Source organism: Kogia breviceps, chromosome 14 (genome assembly GCF_026419965.1).
Source record: "Kogia breviceps isolate mKogBre1 chromosome 14, mKogBre1 haplotype 1, whole genome shotgun sequence".
NCBI classification, from domain to species: domain Eukaryota; kingdom Metazoa; phylum Chordata; class Mammalia; order Artiodactyla; family Physeteridae; genus Kogia; species Kogia breviceps.
In genome coordinates, this window is record NC_081323.1 from 20,743,369 (window position 1) to 20,759,008 (window position 15,640).

Below are 15,640 nucleotides of genomic sequence, written 5' to 3' on the forward strand. Positions count from 1 at the left end.
ATGGCCGCTGAGCCTGCGCGTCCGGAGCCTGTGCTCCTCAACGGGAGAGGCTAGAGCAGTGAGAGGCCCACATACTGCAAAAAATAACAATAATAAAAATAAAATAAAATAAAATAAAATATGGGCACTGTGAAGGGAGAGGTTTTTCCAGTCCCCTCTGGGGCTGCTCCTGGCCACAGTTCTTGCTCCCCTTCACTGAAGCCCAATCCTCTCATCTTTCACAAGGGCTCAGAAAGGGCAAGAGGCTTACCCAAGGCCACAGAGCTCTCCTGGCTTCTTCTCCAGTTCTGTCCACTATACATCATAGGGCGACTCTCAAAGCAATTTTTTTCCTGGAAAGAAAGAAAAACCTTCCCCTTGATAGGGATGCTATATTTTTTATTCTCCTCGGGGCTGGGAGTCACAGACAAAAATCCATGCAGGTCTAAGTCCCCAAGAGGTGTTGGCATACAGCAAGCGTGGAGTGAGGGCTCAATGTGTGTGGTTCTACGGGGTCCTTTGTGGGTTCTGAGAGGCATTTCAGAGGAGAAGGTCACCTTGGAGGACAATCTAGACCTTCTCCTTAAGTAGCTGTGCTCCCACACTGAGTATACCCAGCCCGTAGGGGCAGGGATGTGGCATCCAGGCTGCTCCTTAGAGCCCAGGGGCTTAGGTGGGGTTCTGTTTGATGACCCCCACTCGCCATGGGGTTGGTGCGGTACAGATCTAAAAGGTGGGCATCTGGGTCCAGGCGATGCTCACCTGTGGGAAGCAGGGGTGAAGGAGGTTGAGGTAGTAGGAAAGACCAGCCTCCCTCCCCGCAGCCAAAGGGAACTGCTCTGATGCAATTTGCGCTCCAGAGCCCCCTTGTGGCCATGGCTGGACATCACCCCTTCTCCTCCTTCCTTCCCTCCCTTGCAAGGCTTTGCCTGACGACCCTCCCTCAAAGCATCACTACACCCAAAGCCTTGTCTTAGCCTCTGCTCCTTAGCTGGTGGCTCTCAAAGTGTGGTCCTTGCATTAGCAGGACCTGGAAACTTGTTAGAAATGCAGATTCTCAGGGCCCAGCCACCTGTGTCTTAATAGCCCTCCGGGTGATTCTGATGCACCACTCAAGGTTGAGAATCACTTCTCCAGAGAATGCAGCTGAGGACAGCTGCCCATCCTCGGTCCCCACAAAGCTGGGGACTCTCAGAGCTGGACACATGTTTACAGAATTCCTTAAGGAATCCATGGTCACTGGCCCGGGAGGAGGTCCACTTCAGCTAGGCTGGCCCAGAAGCATCAATTTCACTGGAGGTACTGACAACTGTCACACTAGACAAAACATTCTGCCCACTCCGTGTCTGATGCCAGCTCCAGGCAAAACTCCAAACTCCAGGACGGAATCCTAAGGAGTGCACAAGCTGACCCTTGACCTCACAGCAGGGTTCCACTTGGTTTCACGGGAGACGGGGGCCTGAGGGGGAGATTCATCCCAGGGTGGACTCTGGCCTCCCCCAGAGGGCTCCAGTGAGCCCTCAAGGTCAAAGAGCTCCCAGTGACCTGGGCTCAGACTCATTCCCCACTGGAAACTTACTGATATTCCCTCTGACTTCGTGGAGGAGCATGCCGGCTGACTTCGTGGACCTGTTGCTGTAAGACAGAGAGAAGCAAGCCACTGGCTCTTCTAGAGGCAGCAAGACCAACCACTGCGTATGGAGCTCAGGACTGGAAGGGGCGGCCTCACTGAGTTTTGGTCACAGGTGGGAGATAAGACATGTGGACCCTCCTGAGAGAGCCAGAGCCCAGGAAGGAGCCCAGCACCCAGAGGCAGGGAAAAGGCAGCTGACGGCACTAGGGGTTAGGGCCAGCCATGGGTCCCCTGCCACAAGGCCCCTTCCTGCTGGGTATCAGAATGGAAGCTATGGGAGTGGTGGGATGAGGAGTGACAGATGAGGACAAGAGCCTGCAGTGAGGGGCAAATTCTGAGTCAAGATGGATTATGAATGTTGTATTAGTATGTATGTTAATTATAATTAGTATATAAGTATAATATAATTATCATATGATAATTATGGATATCCTGAGCTCAATTCCAAAGTCTGTCCCCAATTTGCTGTGCAGCTCTGGGCAAGGCCCTTTCCCTCTCTGAGCCTCAGTTTTCCCATCTGTACAAGGAGGAACTGGACTAGACACTTGCTAAGGACAAATAGTCCAAGAGTCCTTTGTGCCAATTCCATCAAGTAGGCTCCTGAGAGTTCAAGCTGCTTCTTACATCCTGGAGTGACAGCTGCAGATCATCCCCATGGATCCTCTTCCAGCTCTTTGGCCACACTGACTCAGGACCTTTGCACGTGCAGTTTTTGGTGCCTAGATGCCTTACCTCATTTCCCACACTATACCAGGTGCCTTGTTTTACATTCACATTGTTCCCTGTATTTCTTATACAATCTAATACAGCTTGTAACTTGACATTTACTTTGTGGCTATTTGATTCATGTCTATGTCTTCCACAGGGCTCTGGACTTGTAGGTCCAGGGTCCCTGTCTGTTCTTTTCCTTGTGATTCTAGCATTCCACATGATACCTGGTCTAGAGTAGGCATTCATTAAATACCTGTGAAATGAATGAATGAATAAATGAATGAATCATGGCTATCACCATTATGATTTGGAGCCAAGAAGTTCTCTGAGACGGCTGGAGAACGCAGCTCTGACCACCCCAGAAAGGGAAAGGTCAACAGCAGGCGCAGCTCCCCTCAATGGCCTTCAGCTCCGAGGGGCTGACCTCTCCCTGCACCAGCACCCTGCTCCCTGCAGGGGAGAGGCTCCTGTAAGGGGTAAGGGGAGGTGGCCCGCACTCAGAATACAGGATGCACACACACAACACACCCACACCAGCTGCTTGTGCACGGATCATACGTCCACATACACAATGTCCCCCAAAGCGCGCATACATAAACACAGGCTATAGAAACATGTGTGCTCATGCGTTCACCCTCACACACAACAGGAGTGCGTGCAGGGCACCTCCAGACGCATGCATCTAGGTTTACATAAATACACATGATGCACAAGGCGACACTGCCAACTTCCCCGTTCTGGACGCCTGGAAACACTCAGTATTCTTAGAAGTCCCTTCTCTTCTACTGCCCCCCTCCCCACCCCAATCACTCGACACCCCACAAAGCAAACCCCACTCTCCTAAAGTGGGGCAAAGCACACAAGTGCTGCCTAAAAATGAGGCAGGGGTGATTGCTTCCAGAAGACCCCGCGCCGCCCCACCGTTTCCTCCTTGCTCAGCCGCGTCACCTCCCCCGTTTCTGAGGCCCCGCCTCCTCTCTCGCTGCGACGGGCCCGGGACGCCCCCTGGTGGCCACAGTCGACAGCGCCGTTCCTGGCAGCCTAGTAGTGAGTCCCGGCTGATGCAGAGGATGCGAAGGCACGGTCACAAGGTGCCCTCCCGCCACCCCTTGCCCCTTTCTTCTTCCACCTGTGGGGGCGGGGCCGTGGTGCGGGGCTCACTTACCAACTCGGGGCCGTCCGTCGCCTTGTTCTTGTCTGCGTGCATCTTTCGCAGCCAGGTTTTGAGACCCCCATCGCAGAGCTGGGCGCACCGGCGAATGCTGTCGTTGTTTTCACACCTGGGCCACCAAGAAAGGCAACCTGGCCAGAAAGAATCAAGTGTTAGCAGGGGCGTCGGGCTGCTGGGGTGAGAAGCAGAGCCGCCAGGGTCACTGGGGCCTCTTCCCCGTCCCAGCGTCCCAAACAGAGCTTGGCAATACCTATTTGTTGAACTTGGGGCTGAAGCACTAGTCTGATGGGAGGAGGGGGGCCATTTAGTCCCTAAAGGGGGCCATGGAGTAGGGGTCTCCGAGAGCAGAGCCCACCCTTGGACTTCCTGACAGGGATCTGCCAAGACGGAGGCTGGAGGGTACTGCACCTGCTGTGGGACAGCTGCTCATTCTTTTACCCAGGCAGGGGTGTCCCCAAGAACACACCTGCAGTGGGCTAAGGCTTTGAGAACCCCAGCCAGACCTCACTGGCGGATCCCCAAAGACCCCCGGATCAACCCATACCCCTCCGTCCAATCAGAGCCCAGCAGACAGTCAGGAGAATCCAGCCTCCACGGACCCTGATAATAAAGGACATGTGCCCTGGACTCTGACAGGACTGGGTTCCATTCTGGGCTCCTCTGTTTACTGGCTGTGTGACACCCAAACAAGGAGACACCTATGAGAGGGAGAGGAGGAGGAGTTTTCTATTTTACTTTATCTACATCTGTGTTGCCTGAAAGTTTTACAAGAAACCCTTAAGGTATTTCTTGAATTTAGAAAACTGCGTACAATAAAAAGTGTTTTAGTAGTCCCATTAGCCCAGAGAGCTGAAAGAGCACAGAGAAGAAAGGGACTCTGGGCGTGTAGGAGGGTACCTGTGTTGGGGAAGGGTGGGAGTTCTCAGCAGAAGAGCTGACTCTTGAACTGGGTCTTGAAGGATGAGTAGTGAGTACCAGCTTTCTGCTCTTTCTAAAACGGAAGGGAATTCCAGGCAAAGTGAACTACCTGAACAAAATCGCAGAGGCACGCAGTGCAGGATGAGTTTGGAGAATGAGCTGGCATTTGGTGCATTTAGAACAGAAATGATCACCTGAGTTTGGAGGCGGGGAGAAACTGGAAACAGTCAGAAAGCTTCACTTGTGGGTTTCTGGGATTAAAAAAAACCAACTATCTTATGACTTTATAGATGAAGGGAAGGATAGGAGGAAGGAAGGGAGAGAGGGAAGGTGAGAGAGAGAAAGGGAGGGGGGAAAGGTGAGTGGATGGATGGACGGATGAATGCGTGGAGGGGTGGATGGATGGGTGGGTGGGTGGACTGCTGGATGGAGGTGTATGGATGGGTGGCTAGATGAAAGGACGAATGGAGAGATGGATGGAGGAGGCTGCAGGTCTAAGTAAAGCGGCCTGACAAGCCGTGGTGGTGGTGCTACCCTGCACTCATGGGAGTGCCGGCTGGGTCTTCTCTGTCCCCCCGACCCACCCTCAAAATCCACGGGCCTTGGCATGTGACCACAGAGAGACCACGGAGGGGTCTCTCTCCCTACTCTCGCCCCTCCCTCTTGCTCTGGATTGTCACTCAGGGCGAGGCTCATTGGTGGGACGGGTGTGTCCTGGTCATCTGACTCCAGCCTCTGTCTTCGGCAGCACCTGTGTTCCTGAGCCTCAGGGGTGGGGCTTTCTCAGCATCCTTCACGCTTTGATGGGAAGGAATCTTTGCGGGGGCTCAGAGAACACCCATAAGCTGGGGTACTCAGATGGCGGTGGACTGACTGAGGTGTGGCAGTGGAGACAGAAAGTGTAGACCCCTCTTGGATGCGAAGGCAGGGGGAGGAAGAAGACTCTGGCCTACACGTAGGATCCAGCAAAGGTCCCACAAGAGACGCAACTGGGGATTTGAAAGGACAGGACCCCCAATCCTGGAGGGCAGGGGCATCAGGACAGCTGTACCTGGAGGAAGACGGGGCCTGTCCCTGCTACCTGGGTGGATGAACCATCCCCTCCATTCGTGGTTGACCACAGCACTCACCGTCCAGAGCAGGTCCTGGGATTGCGCTATCATCCGCACCACCTCAGCTGTCCCCTCGGCCAGCTGCTTCTCTCTGCCCCTGGGGAGTTTGGGGGGGCCCTCTCGGTGCTGGAAGAGATGAGGGGCCATCTCCGTGGAAACGCTCCACAGCATCATCTGTTGCTCGGCTCCCGGGCCACTGGGAAGAATTCCAGGAGTACCTGGAGGGGGAAACAGAAGCACCCTCAAATCTCAGCACATCCCTGGTACTCCCTACCTTTCCCAGAACATCATGCTGCACCACCTGGGGACACCCGGAAAGAGCCAGGGACTGGAATAGGGGTTTTGGTTTCAGCTTTGCCATCAGCGCATCCCACAACCCGTGTCTCAGTTTCCTGGTCCTCAAAAAGTGGCCCAAACCTTCCCACTTCCCTGCACCTCCAGATGTTACTGAGACATCTGGGTCAGATCACAGCTTCCAGGCAGGAAAGGACCACAACTCCAGGAAGTGGGTCTTTTCCTGGAGAGCCTCACGTCAGCTCCTTCTTCTGAAGTCTGGATCTGCCCAGGATGCAAAGGAAAGAATAGGGAAGCAGAGACAATGGGAAGAAAGGGGGGAAGATGAAAACAGCTACAATGTATTAAGTATTCTTTGCACTCATGGCCCCCTTGTTAGCACCTGACATACTTTTATCTTCTCACTTAATCCTCACAACTCTATAAAGTGGATCCTATTATTGTACCCATTTTGCAGAGAAGGAAACTGTGGTTTGGAGAATGTGCCCAAGGCCACATAGCCAGTAAGGCTGAAGGGAAGGAGGAAGGAATGGAAGGATGGAAAGATGGATGGATGATGGATGGTGGAAGGCAGAAAGGATGGAAAGAAGGAAGGGCAAATACTGAAAAGTATTACATCTTCTACTCTATGATTCCTCGTGTGTTAGCTCTTGTAATTCCCCAATCACACAAGATGCTATTATTATCCTCAGTTTACTGAAAAGGGAACAGCAATTCTAAGAGGCTGTCTCTGTAAACAAAGCTAAGGCATAAGGAGAGGAGGTCCCTTGAGCCCAGCACTACCTGGTTACAGAGACCTCTCGGGGGCTCCTATGTTTACACTAAACAAGGATTCCAGTAGACCCGGTGTCTCCTCACAGCCTCACCCTAGAGGTGCATCTTGAGTTCCACCGCAGGATAGCCAGGCGAGTGCTGGGAGTTAAGTGAAGCCTACATCCAGCCCCAGCCCCCAGTGCCGAGCCCCCACTCTCATAACACACAGTGGGAGCTCCCTAAGAGTGTTTCCCAAACGGGCGGCCCAGAGCATACCAGTGCCATGCTATGTCTTCCATAACAAAAGAGGTCCGTGAACAACCAAGTTTGGAAAATGCTATATTCTCTAGTCCCACTTGGAGACTCAGGAAGCCTTAGCATATCAAAGGCTCTGAGAAGTCTTCTAGGAAAGAATGATCCTTAACTTTGTTTCATTAACTCAATGTTTACCCATCTTATTTGGATACAGAGCCCCTCTTCCCAGTGACACCTGTTAACACCACGTAACACTAATGTTTGCAGTGCCCACTCCGCGAAGCACCGTTTCCTTCCAAGACCCATCTGCTTTCTTTAGGGAAAAAGTCTCAGGAAAGACTTGGGGGGACTTCCCTGGTGGCGCAGTGGTTAAGAATCTGCCTGCCAGTGCAGGGGACACGGGTCCGGGAAGGTCCCACATGCCCCGGAGCAACTAAGCCCGTGCGCCACAACTACTGAGCCTGCGCTCTAGAGCCCACGAGCCACAACTACTGAAACCCGAGCGCCTAGAGCCCGTGCTCTGCAACAAGAGAAGCCACTGCAGTGAGAAACCCGCGCACGGCAACGAAGAGTAGCCCCCGCTCGCCGCAACTAGAGAAAGCCCACGTGCAGCAACGAAGACCCAACGCAGCCCAAAATAAATCAATTTATTTTTTAAAAATGTCTTGGCCATCATGGTTGGTGACCATTGCACCCCAGCACCTGGCAGGGTTGTGGAATGGATGAATGAGCACATTTGAAGGCGGGTGTAGGCCGACGTGGTAGAGTGAAGGCAGCTCGTGGTAACTTTTCCTTCAGGATGTTTCTGCTGGGTTCTGGGAGGGTCAGGATGAGCAGTGAAGGGCCCGCAGGCACCGGGTCAGGTCTGGGATGTCTGCGGGAAGAGGGGGGGCTTGGTCTCCCGTCCCCATGGGAGGTTCAGGAACCACCCCTCCCTGGGGTTGGAGGCCCCTTCTCGAGGAGGGGAGATTCTAGAGCTGGATAGAACAGGAATGGCCAGGAAACCTTTCTTCCCAAGGCCTGGAACTGTTTCCCGGTCTAGTGTAGCTCAGACAGAGGCCCGGCCAGTGCTGGTCTCGAGGTTCCCTCTCTGCAGTGTGTGAATAAAAAGTAACACACATGAGTGCATGCACACACACATTCACATGCACTCACAGACATGTGCACACACACACACACACACATGCCCAGATGTGCAGGCCCAGGGTCAGAAAGGCAAGGAACCAGCCATCACCTCTAGGAAGTGAATAGCTCCTGGAGACAAGGTTTAATGAAAACCTTTGTGTTTTGAGGGTTGGAAAGGAAAAGCTGTCCCACGCCTGAGGTCAGGATCTCTGGGGAGCAGAGGAGGTGGAGTTGTAGAATTCAGAGGAACAGTTCACCAGAGCCAGACCACACCCATCAGCAGTGAGCCAGCTGGAGCCCGGGAAACAGCTGTGCGGGGGACACAGAGGTTGAGTGCCTAGGGTTTCGTCCCTCAGATCCTGTGTGGCCTTCCTTCATTCATTCACTCACTCGGCAAATATCGTTAAGCATCTTTTAGGTGCCAGGCTCCAGTCCGAGGACCCAGGACATTGTGGTGAAGGAAACGAAGAGGCAGGTTTGAGGAGTGTATGCTTCAGGGGGAGAAGACAGACAATATCAAGCAAAGAAATAACTAAGTAGCTTCAGACACTGATTTGTACTAAGAAGAAAATAAGCAGAGTATTATAACAAGTGGTGTCTGGGCGGGCAGGCTTGCCAGGACAGGAGGGTCTCTTTCCAGCCCTGACATTGAGCTGACGTGTGAATGCCAAGACGCAGTCGGCCTAATAAAGGGGTGAATTTCCAGGCAGAAAAAGCAGCAAGTGCAGGCACTCGGAAGAAGAGAAATGGGCACGTCGAAGCAGGCGAGCCTGGCCGGGTGGTGGCGACAGAGAGGGGCATGAGATGGGTACCGAGTCAGAGTTTATTCCCAGTGGGTTTCAGAGGGTTTGAAGCTGTCCAGTGATTGGCTCTGATTCCATCTATATGAGAAGCAAATGTTGGAGAGGATTTCACAGGGTCCCTTCCCTCTGCTGGGGAGTGGAGATCAGACTGCCTGAGCTCTGAAGCTTTTTGGAGAATCACAGAGAGAGAGAAAGAGAGTGTATCTTTGGGTTTCCCTCAAGGTCAAAAGCTCTCTTCTTCTGCGAAAACCAGAAGTGACTGTGTTTACTCTCTATGGATTGGGAGGAAGTCCGGGCAGGAACTTATGCATGTGGGATGTAAACAGAGAGAGATCCATGTGATGCATGCCGGTCTGCAGACGGGCACACAGCCGGACGGATGTGCCCACAGATACACAACTAAACAAACCCAATAGGCTCAACCCCTTGGATATCGTGAAAGGAAGAAAACCGGCCCAGTGGGGACTGATAGGGACTGGTGGGCAAACCCTTACCCTCCTCTCCTCCCCTGTCACACTCCACACACACACAGCACATGCATGGACACACATCCACACCATACACACGCACACACGTGCACACATGCACGTGTACTTAGCATGCACACACATAGTCAACTGTGCACGCGCTCACAGCTCGAGGTCACAGGGACAGTCCCGTCTTCCCAGCACTTCCCCTCTCCCGCCAAGGCCAGTGCCATCAGACACTTCCCCCCAGGCACAAAGGGCCGGGCATGCTCGCTGGGCACCCCGGGGAAGGCCTGGAGGTGCTCCGCGGTGAGCAGAGACGCCGGCCGTGCCCGGGTGGGCCTTTGGAGCAAATCAGATGCGTCGTTGTGATTCAGCTTGTGTTCCAGCCCCCGCAGGAAGGAGAGGCGCTGATGAGAAGTTGGCTCAAGGCTCCAGTAAGTCACCCTGCCCCTCCTCTGGGCCTCAGTTTCCTCATCTGCAAAGTGGTGATGAGAGGATTAAATGGCCTAATGTGTGTAAGTCACTCAGCACAGGGTTTTGCTCAATAAAGGTGAGTGGTCAGACTCCAGCGCCCGCACTCTCAGCCCCTCTGCTGTATCCTGCCACCTTCGCCCTTCCAAACCCTCCTGGAATTCCGTGACCCAAACAGATACCAGAGACAGAACACTGATAAACCATGAAATGGATTCTCTCCTGGCTTAACGCACGGAGGAGGGTGCTGGGAGACGCAGCCTCAACGAAGTAGGGAAGCCAAACCATAACTTTGACCCTGGCGCCCTGAGAATGCCCGATGTGTCCAGCCCCCTCTCTTCCAAACAGGACAGCAGCTACGGGAGAAAGAAACCAATGTTTAAACCAGCAACCATTGGAAAGCAGGATTCAAGCATGTGTGTTTGCCTCCCATGAAAACCAGAAAGAAGAGAGAGTTTGGAGGAGCTTTCCCTCAAAATGAGAAGAACAGCTTTCTTGGCCGCTGCCATGAGCCAGGGATTGTTCTGAGAGCTTTACGTGCATTTATCTCATTTCATCCGTAATAAAAGGAGCATGCTGTTATTCTAACCTTCCTCTGCAGATACTGAAAGGAAGGCTCATAGAGGTTTAAAAATTCATCCCAAGGGTGACTATAAGTTACATGTGGACTAACCTCCGTGCTGTTCAAGGGTCAACCGTAATAATTTGACTCTCTTCCAACTGAATGTTAATTCTGTTATTTGATTGTGAAAAATTATTTTTAAGTTTAAGACATTATTAAAGACTCCTATGTTAAAAATTCAAAAAAAATTCATCCCAAGTTTCTCAGCTACCAAATGTCAGAGACCGAATTTGAACCCAAGTCTCCCGATTCTATAGTCCACACTCTTATCTCCCAGGCTAGACGTCTCCCAATAATAGCTCCAGAGCCAGCCTCTCATGGGCTAAATAAGCCCAATCTGGGGATAACTTCTGGCTTGAAGGACCAGCGGGACCTGGGTGCTGGGGAGGGATCTACGGTCGGCTTCCAGCAAGGTGTTGAGGGACACGCTGAAAAGGCAAGTTTCTGCAGAAGTCAAAGTGTAGAAGGAGCATTTCACTTCCTGGAATGACAGCTGGGCTCCAACCTGTGAGATCTCGTGGGTAACTAGAATCAGACTCTTTTCCCTGCATGAGGACTGAGCTCTCTGGAGGATGGTTGAGCTCAAACTTCTCCACATCTCTCCAACAGAACCTTTGGCCTCAGTGATCATGAAAATGTTAGGTGCACCACAGAGCAGAAAATCTCAGCTGGATAAAGAGATGTTCAAAGGAAAACGTGCTGCAGCCCCAGGGAGTGCTGGGTATGACATGTGACAATGGCCTGGGGTAGAGGGTCTAAGTCTGCAAGGACAGGCTGAGTTCTGAAGAAATGAATTTTCCAACCTGCCTTGCAGTCTTCTTGGGCAAATTCCTCCTTCCCAGTCTTCTCTAATTTCCTTCCTTCTCCCTTCGACCACTTACATGTTTCTCTGCAAAACCCCTACCCCTGGCCTTTCTTATCCCCCATCCTCTTGTCTTTGAAGAAGCAAACAAAAAAAAAATCACAGTGTGTAATGTTGACAGTGATGCAGTGAGATGAACCCTCTCATACACTATTGAAGGCTAATATATACCAAGAACTGAATAAGTGTACCCTAAAATAATCTAAGATGCATTCAAAGTTGTGTGTGCAGCCATAGTGATTGCATTTCATAATAGAAAATCATGAAATAATAAATGTCCACTAATAAGAAATGGTTAAATAAATCACATCCACAAGGAGGGAAATAGTGCCCTGATTAAAAATCATGTTTTCAAAGAATGTTTAATAGTTGTGGTAAATGATAATACTGTTCCAAGTTCATTACCCTTCCTTGTATCCATATCCTTTGCCACGTGAATTTGCAATCCTTCTCATGAAAGAAGCAGAAAGTACTTTCCCACTCCTTGCTGGTCAGTCAGGTGATAGCTTTGGCCAGTGGGACAGTAGAATCCGTGATGCACACAGAGGTTTAAAATGCATGGTGTGGTAGGGTCTGCCCTCTCGTGCCCTCTTGCCATAAGGACAGGCTCCAGATAGCCTGCTAGTCCCACGAGAATGAGAGAAATATGAAGCAGACCCAGACCCTGCCAACAGCCTAGATCAGCCAACTGACCCCCAGTTCACCCCCAAACAGAGTAAATAATTGTTTTAAGTCATGAGTTTTGGGGGTTCTTATTATGTAGCATTACTGTGACAATAGCCGAATGATACAGTGACTGGGAAGTGCCCATAATTCTAGAATATTTAGTGAAAAAAGGCTATACACACAAATGAAAAACAAAAAGGAAGATGATACCCTGAAAGTTAATAGAGCTCATGTCTGAATTGCATTTTTCGTTTTTGTATTTTTCCTCTATTTCCCAAATGTCCTACAACGAGCAGGAATTGTTTTCACTTGCAAAATTTTATATATATATAAAAAAGAAATATCGCGGCTACACATGTTTTGGTGGAACATTCCCCGGGCAGCTCCCTCAATGAGACAGCTGGGACTTTAGCCTCAGGGTTTTTGATGCGCTGGGACCGCTGACCTGTCGCCTTCCGTTTGCCGGCCTTGCTCTTTTTCAGGTCCAAGCCCAGGACGTCACAGAGCGCGGTCAGCTTGATAAGGGCTAAGGCAGGGACCTTCTGATATCCTGTAAGGGCAAGTCTCCTACCCTAGTCAGGCCAAGTCTGCCCTTGGGGATCCTAAATTTCTAGGGAGACAGGGAAAAACAGTCGTTCAAGCCATGCACCAGTATGTGCATTGAGGCTCCCCCACCCGCCCAGGCAACCAGGAAGAGGAAGCGCAAAGTGGAGAAGAGCAGGGGCTCAGGACTCCATCCCAGGTTCAAGTTCAAGCTCTACCTCTGACTGATGGGGTCACATTCTGAGCCTCTAATTCCCCGTTTGTCATCATAAAATTGTGCCTACCTTGTGAGGTTTTTGTGATGGTAAAATGGGCTAAGGGGTGTAAAGTGCTTCGGGTGCCAGAGGCCCCAGTGAATGGAAGATGCTTTTACTACCTGCATTCCAACGGCAGGGCGGGAGGAAAGTGGTCACCCCACAGGCCTCTTCTCATTGAGTCTCTTCAGGTCCTTTGTTGCTCTCTCTCACCCAATCTGTCCCTACGCTTGGCCGTGTCACCCACAGCTCCAATGCTCCTCTTCCTCACTCTGCGTGACGACAGTATATTAATTGAAAAATAAATGACGTTAGACTGCGCCATCTAGAGGCAATAGTGGGGATCTGCAGGCATTCCTGCTCTCAGAGGTGAAAAACGCCGGGGGTGGGTGGGTGGGACAGATATCTTCAGTATTACCAGCAAACTTAACCAGAATATTCCCCAGTGCCCCATTAGAGTGCTCTAAGAAGGGAAAGGAATCATGCTGTGGTTGTCGGTAATCATGTTGTGGCTATAATACAGCCTAGTGTTCGTTGTATGCGCTATGGAGTCACACTCTCTGGGCTCGGATTCTGACTTTACCTGTGAGTTTGGGTAATTGTACCCTTTTGTGTGTCAAGTTTTTCATCTGTAAAATGGGGCTAATAATAGCATCTACTTCACAAGGTTGTTGGGGATATTAAATTAGATAAAGCATATAAAACACAGTTCCTGAGGGAATTCCCTCGCAGTCCGGTGGTTGGGACTCTGCGCTTTCGGTGCTGAGGACCAGGGTTCAATCCCTGGTAGAGGAACTAAGATCCCACAAGCCACGTGGCCAAAAAACACAGCATCTGACATATACTGAGTACTCAGTCATTATAACTATTACTATTTCTTAGTTTATTTATAGACAATTACTGTCAACAAAACAGAATGAAATTCAATCACGTACATAAAGTACTTGGTCTAATAACTGATCCACGGTAAAAGGTCAGCAATATGTGGTACCCTTTAGCATTAATTATTATCATCATTCATAGCTGAGTGGGGAAAATCAAATTACCAAGATGAGAAGATAAGATAATGTTGAACATTAATTATCTCTGATGCTTTAGGAATAGAAAGTCATTATTTTAAAATTTTATTTGATGAACTATGGTTACATAAGATATTAACACTGGGAGAAAATAGGTGAAGAATACATGGAAACTCTGTACTATTTTTGCAACTTCTTGTGAGTCTAAGATTATTTCAAAACAAAAGGTTTAAAAGAAGATTCCATTCGAGGGAAAGACAGTGCTTTCACATTGGAGTGGGGTTCTTGCGGGGGTGGGGGGCACATTTCCTAAGCAAGAGGGGGCAATGGTCAATCTGGAAGGCTGTGGGTCGGGCTGCTGGGGGCTCAGTTAGCTCCATCACTTCCCTCTGAGCTTCACTTCTCTTTTTTCGATCTATAAAGTGGGAGTACAATGACAGCACCCATCTCGTAGGGTGAGGTAAGGAAACAAGCCAGTGCACGTGAACGATGCCACTGGAACAACTCCTGGGGCAGGGAAGCCCTCAGTAAAATGTTACCTAGATTATCCAGCCACATCAAAATATGATCAATGAAGAACCTCTTCCTTCAGCAGCATGAGGACCTGGGAAAGACTCTTCCTAATGAGAGGTCAGAAGCCTGGTTACCCTGGGGGGAGGGGGGATTAACTGGGAAAGGACATGGGGGAGACTTGGGGTGATGGGAGTGTTCTATATCTTGATCTGGTAGTAGTTACACAAGTACACACATCAAGATGTACAAGGTAAATATTTGTGCACTTTGCTGGGAGTCTGGGACTGCACTGGGACAATTGAACATTTGGAAAAGAAAAAAACTAAGAAGTTGGGTCTCTCACACCAGACCCCAAAATTAATTTTAAAAACACAACTAGAGGGCTTCCCTGGTGGCGCAGGGGTTGAGAGTCCGCCTGCCGATGCAGGGGACACGGGTTCGTGCCCCGCTCTGGGAAGATCCCACATACCGCGGAGCGGCTGGGCCCGTGGGCCATGGCCGCTGGGCCTGCGCGTCCAGAGCCTGTGCTCCGCAACGGGAGAGGCCACAACAGTGAGAGGCCCGCGTACCGCAAAACAAACAAACAAACAAACAAAAAAAAGAAAAGAACCATTGCGTGCATTCCTCCAGCCACAGGAATTGTTTCAAGAAGATAAAGCTCAGGACTTTCCTTGGGAATTCTGAGATGTAGACAACTTGCTGAAGACATGGGCAAAAAATAAGTAGCCTCCGGGTGTTGGCAGTCACCCAGCGGGGATCCGGGCTTAGAACAAAGTGGATACCACGCACAGCAGTAAAAAGAAATTTTAAAAGCGGGGCCTTAGATAATATCTTGAGCAGTCGAATCATAAGACGTTCACCCACAGAGTGCATTTTACTTGAAATATCCTTACCTGGGGAGGTAGCTCCGTTTTTAAATCCATGCCCTTTTGTCAAATGCTTGGATTGCTTCCATTGGGTCCAGATCATGAGTAAAAAGCATCCTCATATTTATCACCTTGTACCTTTGCGCAGAGGTAACAGTGGAACAGAGTCGAAAGTGGAATTGCTGAATCAAAGGGTTTGTATAAAATTTGGACACTTCCTGCCAAATTGCCTCCCCCGCAGAATTGTTCTATTGGATTTTTCTCTGTTTGTTGTCGTAGTTGTTATAGCCTGGAACAGGGAGCCAATTTTGCTCCTGCTGTCTACCTGGCCTCTGCCTCGTGGGGTCCTGTGCCCTGGAGTCTCTGAGGCTGTATTTTGCTCTCAGCCTGACACCCCACCCACGGATGTCCCACCTTCTGGAGGTGTGATCCAGTACCTAGGACCAGCATCACAGGTGTGTGACCTGGTTAGTCCCACAGGATCCCAGGCTTAGGAGGAGCCCATGCTGGGTTTAGTGCTCTGCTATCACCATCTTGAAATTCTTAATAATTTTTGGACAAGGGCCCCCATGCTCATTTTGCACGTGGCCTGTCCCGCCA

General features: G+C 50.6%; 1 protein-coding gene across 1 annotated transcript; it reads right to left on the reverse strand.

The window, feature by feature from the left end:
- Window positions 1–562: 562 nt before the first annotated feature.
- Window positions 563–15,097, reverse strand: ARHGAP40 (Rho GTPase activating protein 40). The gene is given in 14 exon segments (XM_067013009.1): window positions 563–741; window positions 1,559–1,670; window positions 3,245–3,364; window positions 3,489–3,603; window positions 5,508–5,742; window positions 7,529–7,549; window positions 7,552–7,662; window positions 7,665–7,700; window positions 9,496–9,674; window positions 9,987–10,052; window positions 10,671–10,761; window positions 12,291–12,392; window positions 12,395–12,455; window positions 15,068–15,097. Coding segments are annotated over 14 exon segments (1,458 nt in total).
- Between the last annotated feature and the right edge of the window lie 543 nt (window positions 15,098–15,640).